At 40.5% G+C, this 16,510-nt stretch overlaps 1 protein-coding gene across 1 annotated transcript; it reads right to left on the bottom strand.

Moving 5' to 3' along the window:
- Positions 1-839: 839 nt before the first annotated feature.
- wdr91 (WD repeat domain 91) lies at positions 840-16,510 on the bottom strand. Its single transcript, XM_051938327.1, is given in 30 exon segments — positions 840-1,071; positions 1,074-1,109; positions 1,580-1,608; positions 1,610-1,646; positions 1,649-1,669; positions 1,775-1,804; positions 1,807-1,839; positions 1,842-1,887; positions 1,977-2,089; positions 2,548-2,586; positions 2,589-2,652; positions 3,157-3,280; positions 4,849-4,877; positions 4,880-4,945; positions 5,522-5,587; positions 5,589-5,618; positions 5,706-5,760; positions 5,861-5,963; positions 5,966-6,032; positions 6,846-7,040; positions 7,558-7,726; positions 11,265-11,281; positions 11,283-11,375; positions 13,100-13,182; positions 13,285-13,308; positions 13,311-13,372; positions 13,374-13,489; positions 13,572-13,751; positions 13,832-13,968; positions 16,273-16,510. Coding segments are annotated over 29 exon segments (2,226 nt in total). The 5' UTR covers positions 13,955-13,968; positions 16,273-16,510; the 3' UTR covers positions 840-895.

The raw sequence follows: 16,510 nt of genomic DNA, 5'->3' as shown, positions 1-16,510 counted from the left end.
AAAAATATGTTTAGTCAAAGTCAAAGTCTGCTTTTTTGTCGGTTCTGCTACATGCGTACACATACAGAGAACTGAGATTGCATATTAAATATAAAATAAATTGGGCAAACGTAATATGATTATTATCATGTCCAATATTTAAATTTGATGTCTAAAAATAAATTTTACATGCAATATTTCATAGCCACGTGTAATATTTCAATTTAATTTGCAATATTTTCATTGTCAAATGTAATATTTGCAGTACTTCGAGTTTTGCGTGTCATATTTAATTTTTATTAGTTTTTTTCCACTGTCACATGTAATATTTAACTTTAATTTGCAGTATTTTCTTTGCCACATGTAATGTTTAGATTTAATTTGCTGTATTTTTCATTGCCATGTATAATATTTATATAATATCTATTTATATTAGTAATACATTCAAATTATATCTTATATTTTTCATTATTTTTATTAGGTACTGTATTTATTCTCATGTTGTGTAATTGTTTTCTAAACACTTTTTATTGAAATTTTATAACTCTGGAATTTCAAATTTAAATATAGCTATAAAAATACATGCATTTTTTTAATACTTTCAAATATTTGTGGCCAAATATTTCATATTAAGTATTCTACATGTTTAGTTTTGTATTATTTTGACCTGCAGCTACATGTGGTTCAGAAATATCACTAGTTGACTTCTGGATTATCAATTAATTCCGTTATTCTCAAATATTATGGAAAGTTTGAGTAAATCCGAGATGTTTGAGCAGAAACTGTTCTAAAAATGTGATGATTTTGGAACACCAAAGATCATTAAATGCAGGCTTTAATAAAGAAATCATCCCCAGGTGTGACTTTCAGTGAGATTTTAATGCAGATCTGAATTTAACAAGATGAGTTTCCACTGCTACATGATGAACAGTTGACGTATTGATCCTGTCTGATCGATCAGTAACTGATCAGGACTTCTGGGCAGGAGTGTGCTCAGTTTGATCTTCCCGTCCATCGACGCTGTCAGACAGGTGCCACAGTCCACCGCCGAGCACCAATCAACCGTCACCACCGGAGCTTTGTGTCCGCCAGCGACAGAACCTGGTCCAGAGCCGGCTCCCCATTGTCAGCTGGAGGAAGAGGAGGAGGTGCACGTCAGCCAATCACAATGTAAGAAAAAATGTGGTTTAATATACAGAAAAGTAAATAAATACGACATAAAGATACAAATTTTCTGGTTGATTTAACTTGTTCACACTTCACCAAACTGTCCTAAAAGACAGACCTGGTTTTCAGTCCTGGTGTTTAAATCTGGTTCTGGACTGCTAATGGGCTGGTTTGGACCTGTTTTAGGCTGGTTTTGGACTTGGTTTTAAACCATTTTACACCTGGGTGTTAGATCTGATTTAGGAGTAGGTTTAACCTGGTTTTTACTTACTTGTGGAGTAGTTTGGAAAAGATCTAGGGCTGAATGTAAACAGGATTTACACTTGGTTTTAGGCTGGTTTGGAGCTGGTTTATACTTCTTTGGAAATTAGTTTACATTTGGTGTTACACTGAGTGTGGAAGAAGAGAACCGGACCGATCCCGGATCTTGGACTCACTCTGTAGATGAGACCTCCGGAGCTGACACGTCAGAACATGTTGACCTTCAGAGTCGAAGGCGAGAGTCGACCTCGAGGAACCTGAACTGAAACAAAGTTCAGCACAGATTAAAAACACAAACTGAAGGAAACAGATCAGAGATGGTCGAGGTGAAGGCTCCTGATGATTTAAGATGCTGTTTCCATGGTACTGCTCACCTGTTTGTACCCGCTGTATCCGATAGGACGAAAGGTCCGGTGGCGTCTTGAGGTAAATCTGCTCCGACTGCTTCACCCACAGCGATGGATCGTTCCACTGCATGAACTGGACCAACACCAACAATCATTCATTTAGACCGGAGTTAAATTCTCATGTTTTAAAGACGCTCTGACAGTGATTCCGTCTTCGACAACCTTCCCATCCTCTCCGATGCCTGAACACGGTGTTTCATCGTAGCTGAACTCGACGCTGTAAACTTCTCCATCGTGAGCTCTCCAGCTCATAGCGCTCTCATACCGCTGCATGTCTACAGGAAAGAAGAGGGCTGACTTTATTTCACAATAAAAGCTCCAAAACCATTTACACAAGTTGGATGTTTATATTTAAAGCTGGTGGAATATTTGATGGTGACAGCTGATGTTTTTATATCGTCTCAGGTAGATTACAGGAACTTATCAGGAGCCATAAAAGGAACAAACTGCAGCCGCTTGAATTTAAAGAATATTGAAAATGTTGCTTTATTACCAGCGTTTTAACCAAATAATTGTTTATTTATTCAAATTATCCAATACGAGTTCCTAACATCCCAAACCTTGACTTTAGATTCACACCTTTCATCAGCAAATGTGCTAAATTGGTGTTAAATATTGTGTATGTAAGGTTTAATTTGTGCTGGTGGTTCGACTTTGCGGAAAAGTATGGTAAGGCTTGGGTTTGGTAAATGATGGTAAACAGATGAATCTATAATAAAAAATAATCGCTAACCGAACAGTCTGATCATCCCGTCAGCAGCTCCGGTCACAGCAGGTTTCCATTGTGGTTAAAGCTGTGCGTTGATGCGACTGGCTCTGGTTCTAAAGAGAACTGAAGCTAGAGACAGAAAAACAGAAAACTGATTAACTACAGGTGCAGGGATGTAGAGAGGCTACGCCAATGCTAAACATGCTAATGGTAACCCATGTCTTTATGTCAGGGCACAAGGAAACAGGATGGCTAAACTTTAACATGCAAAAAGTGTAGAAAGTGTTGTAACACAGTGGCAAATGCATATTTACAAAAGGAAGTAAGATATAGAAAAATACTACCAAGTACTGCACAGATTGGACAGGAAGCAGCTTTTATTGCACAAATATTGCTAAAAAATACGCATGTAACAAAGAAGTAGAATGTAAAGTTAGCATGTTAGCATGCTAAACATCACATGTGTATAGTAGCGCTTAATGCTAAACTGTTAGCATATTAGCATGTGTAAAGTTCTCAGCTAAATGTGGATGAACTTTAGTGTACAGATCCAGTTACTTCTGAGGATTTCAGTTTGCACACACATGCTAACATGCTAGTTAGCTGTACCTAGCTGGTTAGTGGCTAAGCTACCTGCTGTTTGACCGTCTTTGTGTCCCAAAGCAGCAGCTGACCGGAGACATTTACGGATCGATTGAGAGCTGCAGCCGAACAGACAAACGATGATCCACTGGGGCTGCAGGCTAAAGACAAGATACTGAAACACCACAGAAGCCCGTTAGGGTCAGAATTTATACTAAAAATGCAAATATTTATCCACTGATACAGGACAAGGTGCTACACTCAGACATGTAGTTAATTCTGTTTGGTCTAGTAAAGGCTCCACCATAACACCAAAAAAACTACCATCGCTAGCTGGTGGTTGTCGGTGTTTTCTAAGATGTTTTCACAACTATTGGACGGACTGTCGTGAACCCTTAAGGATGGATTTTCAGAACGTTGGTGTTTCCTTCACTTTTCCCAACAAAGTTTTCAATTCGAACCATTTGAAGATTCAATTTGTGGACAAACGGCTTCAAAACCAATGGAATTCCCATTAGCCTCATGATGATGTTAGCATTTAGCACATACTGCTCCTATGGATTTACAGCTTTATTGTTGTGAGGTCACAAGATTTAGTTCAAAATTATTCATATTAATCTCCACAGTTGTTAATATTATACTGTCTGAGTCTTAATATTTACTATATTTAGCTTGAAGTTGTGTATTTTTGTAGGGATTTAATCCATAATATTTAATTATTTGGGTAAATTCACACAATAAATACCACTGTAGGGTCTCAACCTCAATATTTAATTGGGGCAAATAATGATAGCTTAACTTGACTTTCTCTGATTTGCTTGAAATTTTATAGTATAAAAATAGGTAGTCCTAAAATATTTGCGAAATTTTAGCTTCACACATCAAATATTATCTGAGCGACAATTCTTGATCTACTTTCATCAGGTTTTTTCTACCATTTGATTCTTTTTGAACAATATCTGAGGAACTATTAAAGATAAAAACCTGAAATTTTTTCTCGTTATTTCTCATCATGTCATTAATTCAGAATCTGGAATATTGACAAGTAGATCAATAATCTCTGATTAGGGAGGGGAAGAAAGTTAAAGCCAGAAATGAATAGGGAGGAGGTCGGGGTGGATGGACGGGTCAACAAATCGTTGGACTTCCATCCATCTGTAATAGTGAACAAGTGGGTTCAATATGGAAACAAAATGAAAAGTTCCATCTATGAGCTCAAAATTAACAAAATCTGATAATTCCAGCAGTCAAACAGTGATGTTTTCTGAACCACATGTAGCTGCAGGTGACAATAATACAAAACTAAACATGTAGATACTTAATATGGAATACTTGGTGAGAAAAATGAAAAGAAAGTTTATTTTAGTTGAGCTTTTATGTCTGACTTGAGCAGGTTGACACCAAAATAGTCCTGCAAATGTAACACAGTTTGGGACATCTTTTTCATTTGAAAGTGAAGTGGATCTCTTATTATGATCAGAAATTATTTGATATCTCAGTGTAAAATTTCACAGATACTATTTAAATATCCCATAGATTACGATAAAAAAAACTGAAACCAAATCAGAGATGATCGAAGAGAAGGACAACAACCGGCTGTGTTTTCCTGCTGGTACTGTTACTTTTATAAAATGATTCTTTTGTTTAACAAGGAAAATCTAACTGAGACTGAAAAATTCCTCTAACTTCCACTTCCACGACTTTACAGAACAGATATTTGATACAGAAGACAGGCAGGTTTACCGTGGATGAGTTTCATCGAATGTTCATCTCAATAAAGGTTTTTCTTTGCGTCTGTATCGTACAGTCGGACTGTTCCCACTCCACTGCCGAGCAGCAACTGAGAACAAACACACACGGTTAGTGCTTATTTTAGATGGATTTTCTATGTAAATGTATAAGAATGAACAAAAACAAGCTGTAACTGTGGATTTTTCACTATAAGTTCTGTTACATTACTCACTGAGTTTAGCAGTGTTCTGAACCTGAATGTACGAATGAAAATGTGAATGCTGTTTTCTATTATCAGAAAATTTGCAGAAACTGATTGTTTTAAAATCAAAGTAATAACAAAGCAACAACAAACCTAATACTCCATGTATATCACCTCTTATAGACGGTGAATAGCGCAAGAAATGTCCAATATTGGAGTTTAGAGCTGCACAAATCAATACTTTTATATCCACCCTCTAAACAAAGGACTGATCTGCCAATGGGTTTTAAAGGCGTGTTATATTTAGACCATTTATCAGAGCCAGAAAATGAATAAATAATGTCATGAACCAATCAGTTCTGTTGGGAAGGCTGAACCAGATCGATGCTAAAATCAATCAACGATGCTTTGTTCTACGTGTGCCACTGGGTTGGCTGTTTATTCTGAGGTTGGAAACCCTGAGCTTTGTGTTTGTGTTGGTACCAGTCGGTCCGGTTTGGTCGCCCACTCCAGAGACAGCAGAGGAGACTTGGACATGATGGTGGCTTTGGGTCTGCATGATGGGATTGAAGGACCAGACCTGAAGAGGAAGATGAAGGGTTTTATTAAAGTTTCCTATTTGCAGAGTTTTATTTCTAATTTTGAGGAAACTATAACGTAGATCCACCTTGATGACTCCGTCTACGTCCAAACTGGCAACCCGACGACCAGAACAGTCGACCCTGGAAACCAGAAGATGGAGTGAAATAAATAAAACACCGAAGCTTTAGGTTTCTATTTTAGAGCTTCATGTTGCTGAATGGTAAGAGTGCTGAAGAGAACCTGCAGTGCATGATGGATGAGTGATGTTCTCCATACTCCTCCTGGCTCAGTTTGATGAAAGGCTGTTCTGCTGACAGACCTCCTCCCTCGCTGCTGCTGAGAATTCTGGAGGTTCACTGGGAGGTTCTGAAGGAGGTTCCACCTCCATCGACTCCACTTTTCTCTCTGGAGTCTGAAGACAACACAAGAAGGAAATAAAGAGTTTAAACTGAGCAGAACAGGAAGTTTGTTGGAGGTTACTCCACTTTAAATACTGAGGTTCCTTCTGCTCGACCAATCTCTGGTTTGACGTTTTTATCTTAAATTATGAGTATTTAAAATAGTAGTTGTGAAATTAAGCTTTATATGTCAAATACTTGGTCATTTCTTTTAAAAACTCACCATAGACACACTTTCATTCAGGTTTTTTTCTCACATTGAAATCTGAATCTATTTGAACAACAAAATCTGAGGAACTTTTAAAGGTAAATACCTGAACTTTTCCCAGTTATTTCTCATTGTACCCATAAAAAACTATATATTCTTAGTTCTATTTGAAGAACCATTTTGAAGCTCCAGAACTCTACTTGGATCAGACTATCTACCCAGTACTTTTAGTTCTGTGCTACTTGTGAACCTGCTCAATCAGTTCTAAAAGTTCAACAAAATGATTTCTTTTCATTTTTGTGACCAAATATTTAATATTAAAAGTATCCATATGTTTAGTGGTTTTTTTTAATTAAAGCAGTTACATGGTTCAGAAAATAATCAATAGTTGATTGCAAAACTATGGAAATAAAAGTGTTTTCCAACAGGCTGTACCAGCAAACAAAAGTTAGTTTGACATCTTAGGAAATAGGCGTGGATTCCTGTGTGCTAAGTAGAGACAAAGAGGCAATTAGCATAGCGCAGCCATACAGACTAATTTAAAGTATTCTGAAATAAAAACTGTCTGAAACGCACACTTGCAGCAGATTTCTGGCATCTAACGATTCTATTCAGGTACCTGTGGTGGTTTGGAGAAAAGCTCCTTCCTCTCCTTCTCATGGTCCTGGATTCTCTTGTGTCTGGGGTTCTGGTTTGCTGACTGGTTCGCTGATTGGTTTATAGGTTGTTGGGAACTCGCTGGTTCGCTGGTCGATAGCTGGCTGGAAAGTGGCTTCACATCTTTAGCTTGAGCTGCGTCTTTAGACTTTGCAGGCTAAAAGAAAAGTTTACAACCTTAAATATAGAAATACAGAACAAAAATATCTATGCAGAACCTTACAACTCTTTAGGGCAATGGTTTAAAACCTGGTGCTAGCATGCTATAATGAGACACCTTTGGTTAGGACAAACAGAAACTACCAATAATGAAGGTAAAAGTTGGATTTGATCCATCAAGTAGTTGATGGTTGGTTCACGACTTACTGTTTGTCAGACTTTGTCAGACACAGATTTAAGATTTGGAGTTTGAGGATCTTCTTGGAAAGACGCTAATTTTAAAGGTCTCAGTACTGGCTCACATCAAAAGAAGGTAAATTATCTCCTACAAACTCTGTCAGATGTGCAAAACCCTTTCTAACAAGTTGTGTTTTTGCCTAAAACAGCATCTAGTGTGACATGAAACCAAGTACATCTAAGTCTCAACACCTAAAAACTACTTTTTCAAAGAGCTGGCCAACTGGGTAATCAACGTGGTTTGGTAATTTTGCAAATAATAAACTCCGAGTTCTCACCTGATTGGTTGTTGGGTCCTTTCTACCGACTGCTGCCTGGTTTGGAGAGGAACCGGTGGACACCTGGTTGGGTTTGCCCGGTGTACGTCTGGTTTGTGGTAGGAATGAGAAGAAGTTTCTGGAAGGGGTGGTGGCGGTGCTCACGGCTCGCTGGCTCGACACCAAGTCCCTGAGAGGACAGAGAAAATGAGGAAGTTCAACAACAACGGACTGAAAGAGCTCATAGTGTATCCAAACTCTTTGGAGTCAGACTTAGGAGAGATTAAATAGATAAGAGATTGATTTACGAAGCCCAGGACAAGACTCAGTGAAGTTGTACCCGGTTATGCTACCTTTTGTTCCGGAGAGGTGCTGATGTTGTTGCATGGTTAATCTGTCAGTTATGTGATGAAAACTGTCTTTTAAATTAGTTAAAAATGAACGTTGGTATTCTGTATGTTTTCATTCAATGAATCACCGAAAACGATCTGTAAATGTCACTACAAAGGATCTAGCATCAGCAAACCCATCATCTTATGCACTTCTATGCGATGACACCAACCCTCTATACAGGCATTGATTCTGATTATCTTGTGTGCAAACATGACTTCAATTTTTCTAAGTTGTTTCCTCATTCTTTCTGTTGTAACTCTGCCATTATTTGGAATTATTATTCTAGCAAGACTGGAGTGGCAGGTAACCAGACCTCCGAACAATTTTTAAGAATTAACACTCAATCACATTTTAAGCAGCTGCCGTGCTGTTAGCCCATTGGACACATTGAGACCTTCAAACTTCATCCGTGCAAGTCCATGAATTAGCAGGACTTGGAAGCTTACGATATCACATCTTGTTGCATCCTAGGAGTCAGTAAAGTTGGTGAAGAAGCCAGAGTCCGTTTATTTTGGGTTCATTTACATTCAGAACAACCATGGCTGACCACTGCGTGAGCTCGAGCTGAAGGCAGTCATCATGGTTGGCGTCTTTATGGTACTTCAGACAATCTCAGACAGGAATGAACACCCAAAATGTGAAGACATATTTAGTGACAGATTTGTCAATTTCATGTTAGGATGACGTGTAAAGAGTCTGTTGCTGTGGTTGTTGGTCATTCTGGAATTATTATGGTGGATTCATAAAGCACAGAACCAGAGTCCAGCTTTCAAAACTTCATGACATTAAGTGTTGTGGAAGGTTCTCGACCTTTTTCACCTACTTTCAGGGAGTTTCAGTTCTTTACTTGATTTATGGATGTTTTGTACCTGATCTCGATCATGTTCAGCCCTTGTGGTTTGATCGTGTTTCTTAAAGACTTGAAAAATTGTGCATGTGAGAATTACATATGGAGCAATGGAAAAAAGTGGCCTGCTCAGATGGATTGTTTTCTTTTACATCAAGCAGACGGTTGGGAATGTCGTTTATCAAAAGATGACCGTGTGATACTCCTTTGACACGTACCATCTACATAAACATCACTGTACCTACATACCCTTCGAGGCAACACTATTCCCCAGTGACTTCTTTCAGCAGGATAATGCTACCTGCCTAATTGTTCATGAATGGTTTGATGAACACAACAAGGACTTCAGAGTGTTGACTTCAAATTCCCCAGATCTGAATCTGATTATGCATCTGTGGGATATGCAGGACAAACAAGTCCAATCCATGCGGACCTCATCTCTCAACTTGCAGGAGTTTAAGGGTCTGCTGCTAATGTATTAGTGTCTGAAACCACAAGACATTTAGAGGTGTCGTAAAGTCTTGTAGATTCCATGGATTGATGAGGGAGAACTACACAATAATGACTGATTAGCATATGTTTTCTTGCTTGTTTTCTTCTGTTCAAACTAACAGAGAAAGAAACTGGTGAGAACCTAGAGTTCACCAGAAGATATGTGGAAGGGTCTGAGGTTAACTGGAGGAAGGTTCTTTGGTTTGATGAGGCAATAATTAAGGTTTGTTTGGAGGACACCAAACACTGAACATCATAACAACCCCACCATCCCCACTGTGAAGCATGGTGGTGGCAGCATCATGACGAGGGGACTACTTTTTAAAGGCACTATAACTAAACCCAGAAAAAAGCAAACTCATTGTTTTTAGCGTCACGACTTTGGTTAACCCTTCGTTCATTCTGGGATTGAGGATTTAGGGTTAATGTCGTTGTTGTTACGTCATTGTGTCTTTACTGTCAGAACTCTTTAATAAAGGTCTTCACAGGTTCTCTCGGTTCTGATGGGCTAAGATCCAAACAGGACCGGTTCCAAACTCTATTCAGGCTAACAGGGTTGTGCAGAAATCCTGCGTCAATATGTGTTTTTAGATGATGGGATAGGAAAAAGTGATGGAGGTTGGACTGTCAATGTGACGAATAATTAGAATTTTCTGTTTTTTTATGCTTTATGTTGTGCATTTTACATTTTCTTAGTAATGATATTAATTTTACAGTGTACTGTATTTGCCAGCCTTTCATTATTGCATGAAAACCTAAACAAAATAGATCGTACTGACAAGAAACAACAATTCATCAGGTGAATTGTTTATTTGGCAACATCAACCGCAACACAGCACACAGTGGAAATACTGCAACAGGATAAATACTTTACCATTAACAATAAGTTAGCTAAAACCGCTTTAAATATATTTTATATCAATAAAAACCAAAATAACTCAGGTTCGTTTGATTTAAGTGCCTAAAAGAATCTTCTAAAAGTGACTCCAGGATAATGATAGAGATAGGAGGTTTCTGAACATCGCATTACATCACTCGTGCAAATAAACAAACAAAAAACAACAACAACGCCCCAACATTTTCTCAAATTCCTCTTACGATACTGCTGTTTCTGTGGAGGATGATCAAACTCATGTTCCACAACTTTAAGAAGTCAGAAGTTTAGTTTCAGTCTGGCCTGTTTGGTTTCAATCTAAGGACTCAATCATAAATCTGACAACCCAAATCATATTTTTCATGCTGTAGTAGCACTGCCTTGTGGGTAATTTTAGCAACTTTAGCTCCAACAATTCAGCAGGTTGTCAACCACATTGTCGTCTGAAATGCAGCTAACAAAAGCTTCTCTTCTATACAATGTTTAAAGTAAAACAAAGGCAGTCAGTCTGTACAGTACAGTGAGGTAAACATGAACAAGCTAGCATGCTAAAGTCCTAACATCAGAAAAATGTTTGTCTTGTGCTTTTTTTTTTTTAGGATAAACATAGCAAAATCAAACGTCAGGATGAAAACCGCAATCGATAAAAATTCTGCTCTGATTAATTTTTCAAAAGAGCTTCAGGTTTAAAGATGGCTGCCATCTGCAACTCACAACAATAAAAGTCAAACCAGCGCCGTAGCTCGATCATTCAAACCTTTAAATTCTATAAAATTTATGCTCTAACATCTCAGTATCATGCAATCATGATACATCCTGTCAAAACAAAACAAGCTCATTTAAAATATTAATTTTAATCATTAAATCGTTAGAAAAATATTCATTAGTGGCAGCCATAGCAGCTTCATTATATAAGAAAAATAAAACTTCATTTATTTTAAACATGGCAGCCATCTTTGGAATCAGCCATGTTTGTAACGTATCAACTCCTGGGTCAATAAATAGCTTTGGTTTAAAGGTATTGTGTTGTTAAATCGACACTATGAACATTAAAACTGTCAGAATGGCAGCCATCTTTGTTGTGGTCAGTCATCGGTAAAGACAGTGGTGTTAGTGTCTCACAGCTCAGTGTCTCCCAAGTCGGTCCATGTTCTGGACGTACGCCGGCAGCTTATGATGAACCATCTCGTCTCCGTCCCTCTGGTCCCGACTCTCCGTCTGCAGGGCGAACAGCTGGACGAAACAAAATGAAAGTCATTGTCAACACTCAATATATCCCTGAGAATTTCATGGTATATGGTGCAAATAAATGCTGGCATCATCATGATGTGAAGCATGGAGGTGAAAGGATCATGACTGAAGCACGGTGGTGGCAGCATCATGATAAAGCATGGTGGTGGCAGCATCATGATGTGAAGCACGGTGGCGGCAGCATCATGATGTGAAGCATCAGCATACTGGGCAGCATCATGATGTGAAGCACGGTGGCGGCAGCATCATGATGTGAAGCACGGTGGCGGCAGCATCATGATGTGAAGCATCAGCATCCTGGGCAGCATCATGATATGAAGGATGGTGGCGGCAGCATCATGATATGAAGCATGGTGGCGGCAGCATCATGATATGAAGCATGGTGGTGGCAGCATCATGATATGAAGCATGGTGGCGGCAGCATCATGATGTGTAAGCACGGTGGTGGCAGCATCATGAGTGAAGCACGGTGGCGCAGCATCATGATGTGAAGCACGGTGGCGGCAGCATCATGTGTGAAGCACGGTGGCGGCAGCATCATGATGAAGCACGTGGCGGCAGCATCATGATGTGAAGCATCAGCATCCTGGGCAGCATCATGATATGAAGCACGGTGGCGGCAGCATCATGATATGAAGCATCGGTGGCGGCAGCATCATGATATGAAGCATCAGCATCCTGGGCAGCATCATGATATGAAGGATGGTGGCGGCAGCATCATGATATGAACACGGTGCGGCAGCATCATGATGTGAAGCATCAGCATCCTGGGCAGCAATCATGATATGAAGCACGGTGGCGGCAGCTCTGAATGAGAAGCACGGTTGGCGGCGCATCATGATATGAAGCACGGGTGGCGGCAGCATCATGATATGAAGCACGGTGGCGCAGCATCATGATGTGAAGCGCGGTGGCGGCAGCATCATGATGTGAAGCGCGGTGGCGGCAGCATCATGATGTGAAGCGCGGTGGCGGCAGCATCATGATGTGAAGCATCAGCATCCTGGGCAGCATCATGATATGAAGCACGGTGGCGGCAGCATCATGATATGAAGCACGGTGGCGGCAGCATCATGATGTGAAGCATCAGCATCCTGGGCAGCACCATGATATGAAGCACGGTGGCGGCAGCATCATGATATGAAGCACGGTGGCGGCAGCATCATGATATGAAGCACGGTGGCGGCAGCATCATGATATGAAGCACGGTGGCGGCAGCATCATGATGTGAAGCGCGGTGGCGGCAGCATCATGATGTGAAGCGCGGTGGCGGCAGCATCATGATGTGAAGCGCGGTGGCGGCAGCATCATGATGTGAAGCATCAGCATCCTGGCAGCATCATGATATGAAGCATGGTGGTGGCAGCATCATGATGTGAAGCATGGTGGTGGCAGCATCATGATGTGAAGCATCAGCATCCTGGGCAGCATCATGATATGAAGCATGGTGGTGGCAGCATCATGATGTGAAGCATGGTGGTGGCAGATCAATGATGTGAAGCATGTGGTGCAGCATCATGATGGGAAGCATGGTGGCGGCAGCATCATGATGGGAAGCATGGTGGCGGCAGCATCATGATGTGAAGCATGGTGGAGGCAGCATCATGATGTGAAGCATGCTCAAAACGTCCATCATTTAAAATACTTCATAAAGTCCATGCTATTTAACTAATACCATTAAAACAATGAACTTGTTTTCTTCTCACCTGCTGTCGGAGCTGCTCGTTCTCTTCGGTCAGGCCAGTCATCTTCTGAACCTCAGCATCGAAGCTCAGCAGAACAGGCTGAGGTGGAGCAAAGTCAAGGACTAGCAACAAGAATTTCAGAATGTAAATATACTATAAATAATTCAAACCGGCTACATTAAAGGTTGGACTCAGCTGAAGGATATGCATGCACTGGAAGAGGACCGACGGAAGTTGTGCAGTGAAACCAGGAAGGTGTCGGACCATTGGCGGGAAAAGTATGGAGAGAAGCGGGGTTCTGCTCGGGGTGGGGATAAACGGCAGGATGAACCAATCGCGCCACTCGACCTGACTCTGTAGCTCCTGCGCCTGCTTCTGGAAGAACTCCTGGGTTTTCTCCAGGTTTCCTTTCTGGAAGAACGACAGCAGACGGCTCGTTAAACAGGCCTCAGGTTTAATCTGAGTTCGAGAAGCGAGCAGCAGAGAACGCTACCTGGATGGTGTTGATGACATAGTATCTGTACAGACTGGTTCTCAGCTTGTTCACAGTAGATTTGTAAACGTCCTCCAGTCGGCAGAACAGACGTCTGTCCAGGTAGAGCCAGTACTCCTTCAGACCAAACAGGTCGAAGCTCTGAACGAACTGCTGCAGCTGGTCGATGATCTTATCCACCTGCAGAAACACAGAAATCTGTTTTTAAGATGTTCTTCTCTTAATTAAAGAAGAAACTCTCCATGTGTCCGTGATCGTACCCTGAAGCCTTTCTCCTTGTCGGCTTTGATCTCGCTGTCCAGGTGTTTCAGGGTGTTGGTGAAGCCTCGGTAGATCAGATATTCCCTCACATGTTCGTCTGTTCTCTCCACTGTGGACCCCATGATGCCCTCTGACCCTGGAAAGTACAAAACCACAGTTTTTACAGCGAGAATGTAGAAAAAAGCCCAGAAAAGATCTATTTGGTTGACTGTAGGGGTTCAGTTGTGCAAGTTTATAAAGATTTAAAAAAAAAAAAATTACTGAAGTTAAAAAAATTCTATACAAGGGTCCTCAGTTTACGACATCCTTGACCTACAGCGTTTCGTCGTTCGTATTTATAGGCGGGTCCTCAGTTTACGACGTACAACGTTTCATCAGTATATTGGAACTGGTTATGTGGAACTAGCTGACGAGGTAAGAGGAAGAAAACGTCATCATGTGGTGCTATAGGATGGCTTTGTTTACATTGTCGGTTGTACGGCACTTTGGATTGTCCTACATTTACTAACTTTTTGCCCTTCATTATGGTTCCCAAACATAAGTCAGACTCATAACATGCATGAAAGTCGTTGGTATTCATTACTTTTGTGAAGAACTGACCGATATCTTGACGTACGTAACAGCTTTGTTTACGGAGTTCCGACTTATGGCGAAAATCAGCTTACATTAATGAGTAGGAATGGAACTCTGATGTAAGTTGAGGACCCCCTGTATACCAAACATACAGATCCTACATTCAGTATTTTGTAGAAGTCCATTGGACACCAGTCACACTGGACAGTTTATCCCATAATTCCTGACAGAGCTTTTGAAACCGGCTGGAAAGCCTCTGCGAACCTCTATTGTTAGCTCTGTTGGGTTCAAGACCTTGATTATACTCTCCCTGTCCATCCTCCTGAAAAGCTCCTCCATAAAATGATGCTGCCACCACCATGCTTCACTGATGGGATTGTCTTAGCAGGTGATGAGTTTTCACCCAAAGATTCCAGTTTTTGTCTCAGATCACATCAGAGAATATCTTTCATCGTGCTCTCAGAGTAGAGTTGGGCATCAAGAACTGGTTCCAACTTACAACAAGTTCTGAAAGTCAGATTTATTTTGTTTCCGCCCGCGGGCCGACGTACTTTAAGGGGTTAACAGTCCCTAAAGACATTCCACTTACTTGAGTTCATAAGCATCGCACTGCAAACACCTACTGTTCATCTACTACTACCCATTCAGCTGAGCCATAAGCCTTGTGAGAAAAGGCATTGCTGAGTCTCCTAAACCAAAGTGAACAACACAAAAATGCTGCTACACAAGAGTTTACAAAGACAGGACTTTGTACCAATCCAGTTCCCGGCTATTAGATTGATGAATTCTTAGCTAGCTTACCGAAGCAGCAACCTGTACCTCATCCAAAGGCTCATAGAAAAGGAAACATTGCTGCAAAAAATACTCAAAGATTTCCAATCAGCCCAACTGTATGAACACAGTTCTAAAATGGGAACGGAAACTTCTCAGCTTTGGACCTATGGGGAGCGTCTATGTCTTCATCATGGCTCCACATAGAAAAGAATAACCAAGAACTGAAACTTCAGAAGGAAAAAGACAAAGATCAATGACCAAGTAAAAATGGAAGTGGAAACTCAGTACCATTAATGAGGAGGTAAAGAAGGAGTCATAGTACCACTAATCAGAGCTGCAGGTGAAGAACATGAGAAGAAGCCTGATGGATGTTGGAGAACATTCTTTGGTCAGATGAAGATCAATGAGTTGGGCTCAGATGGAGTCAAGATATTTGGTCTGAACCTAACCACGACTACCACAGTGGATAAATAGTCCTGACAGTGAAGCATGGTGGTGGGAGTATCATGACATGGAGCTGGATGAGTGCTGCAGGTGTTGATGAGATGATACTTAGAGATGAATGTCTGAGGATAATATTCCAGGAGGAGAACATTCAAAGAACACAAGAGGTTCTCCACTAGAACAAAGCCAAACTAAGAACTGGACAAATAAGTGTCCTTACTTAAATGAAATAGAACTTTAAGTGTATTCTAAAGACAAATGTAGAGCAACACAACCCAAACTCCAGTGAAGAGAAGCAGAGAATCCTCCACGCTAAACAGAACTGAGATGGTCACAAAGATTAAAAAAATTAAAGAATAAAATCTCAGAAAACCAGACACACGATATTATAAGAAACAGCTCCTGCAATACCTCAGAAACACTGTTGAAGTTTTTAAATGATATTAGAGTCATTAATATTAATGTGATGTTGCATAGAAGCTCCATTTTGCTGCTGTTTTCCGCCACAACAAACGACTTTAACCACTACTTAATTCACAATTTCACTGATTTTTTTTCCCACATTTGTTGCTTTATATTGACGCCGAATTATCTTACAGTTGATGTTGTTAAAGGAAACACCTAAAATCTTGGTCTAATGTTTACGTACCTCCGAGGATTGTCAGGATCAGCTTCAATTCAGCGAATTTTCACTAAAGTTCGGTTCCTTCAAGCAACACACACAAAAAAACGCCCAACATGCAAAAAACGTTTTACTTTAGATCCAAATAAACCTGAAGCTTAGAGCCGCTCCTCTCAGATTATTACTGCGCCTAAACGTTCACAACAAAACTCTTCCTGTTGTTTTTCCTCCTGACAGTCATGTGACGAGCGGCTGCTTCCGCTTT

The sequence above is a fragment of the Acanthochromis polyacanthus genome, chromosome 18 (genome assembly GCF_021347895.1).
Source record: "Acanthochromis polyacanthus isolate Apoly-LR-REF ecotype Palm Island chromosome 18, KAUST_Apoly_ChrSc, whole genome shotgun sequence".
Lineage (NCBI taxonomy): Eukaryota > Metazoa > Chordata > Actinopteri > Pomacentridae > Acanthochromis > Acanthochromis polyacanthus.
This window is presented reverse-complemented; position numbering and strand designations above follow the sequence as displayed.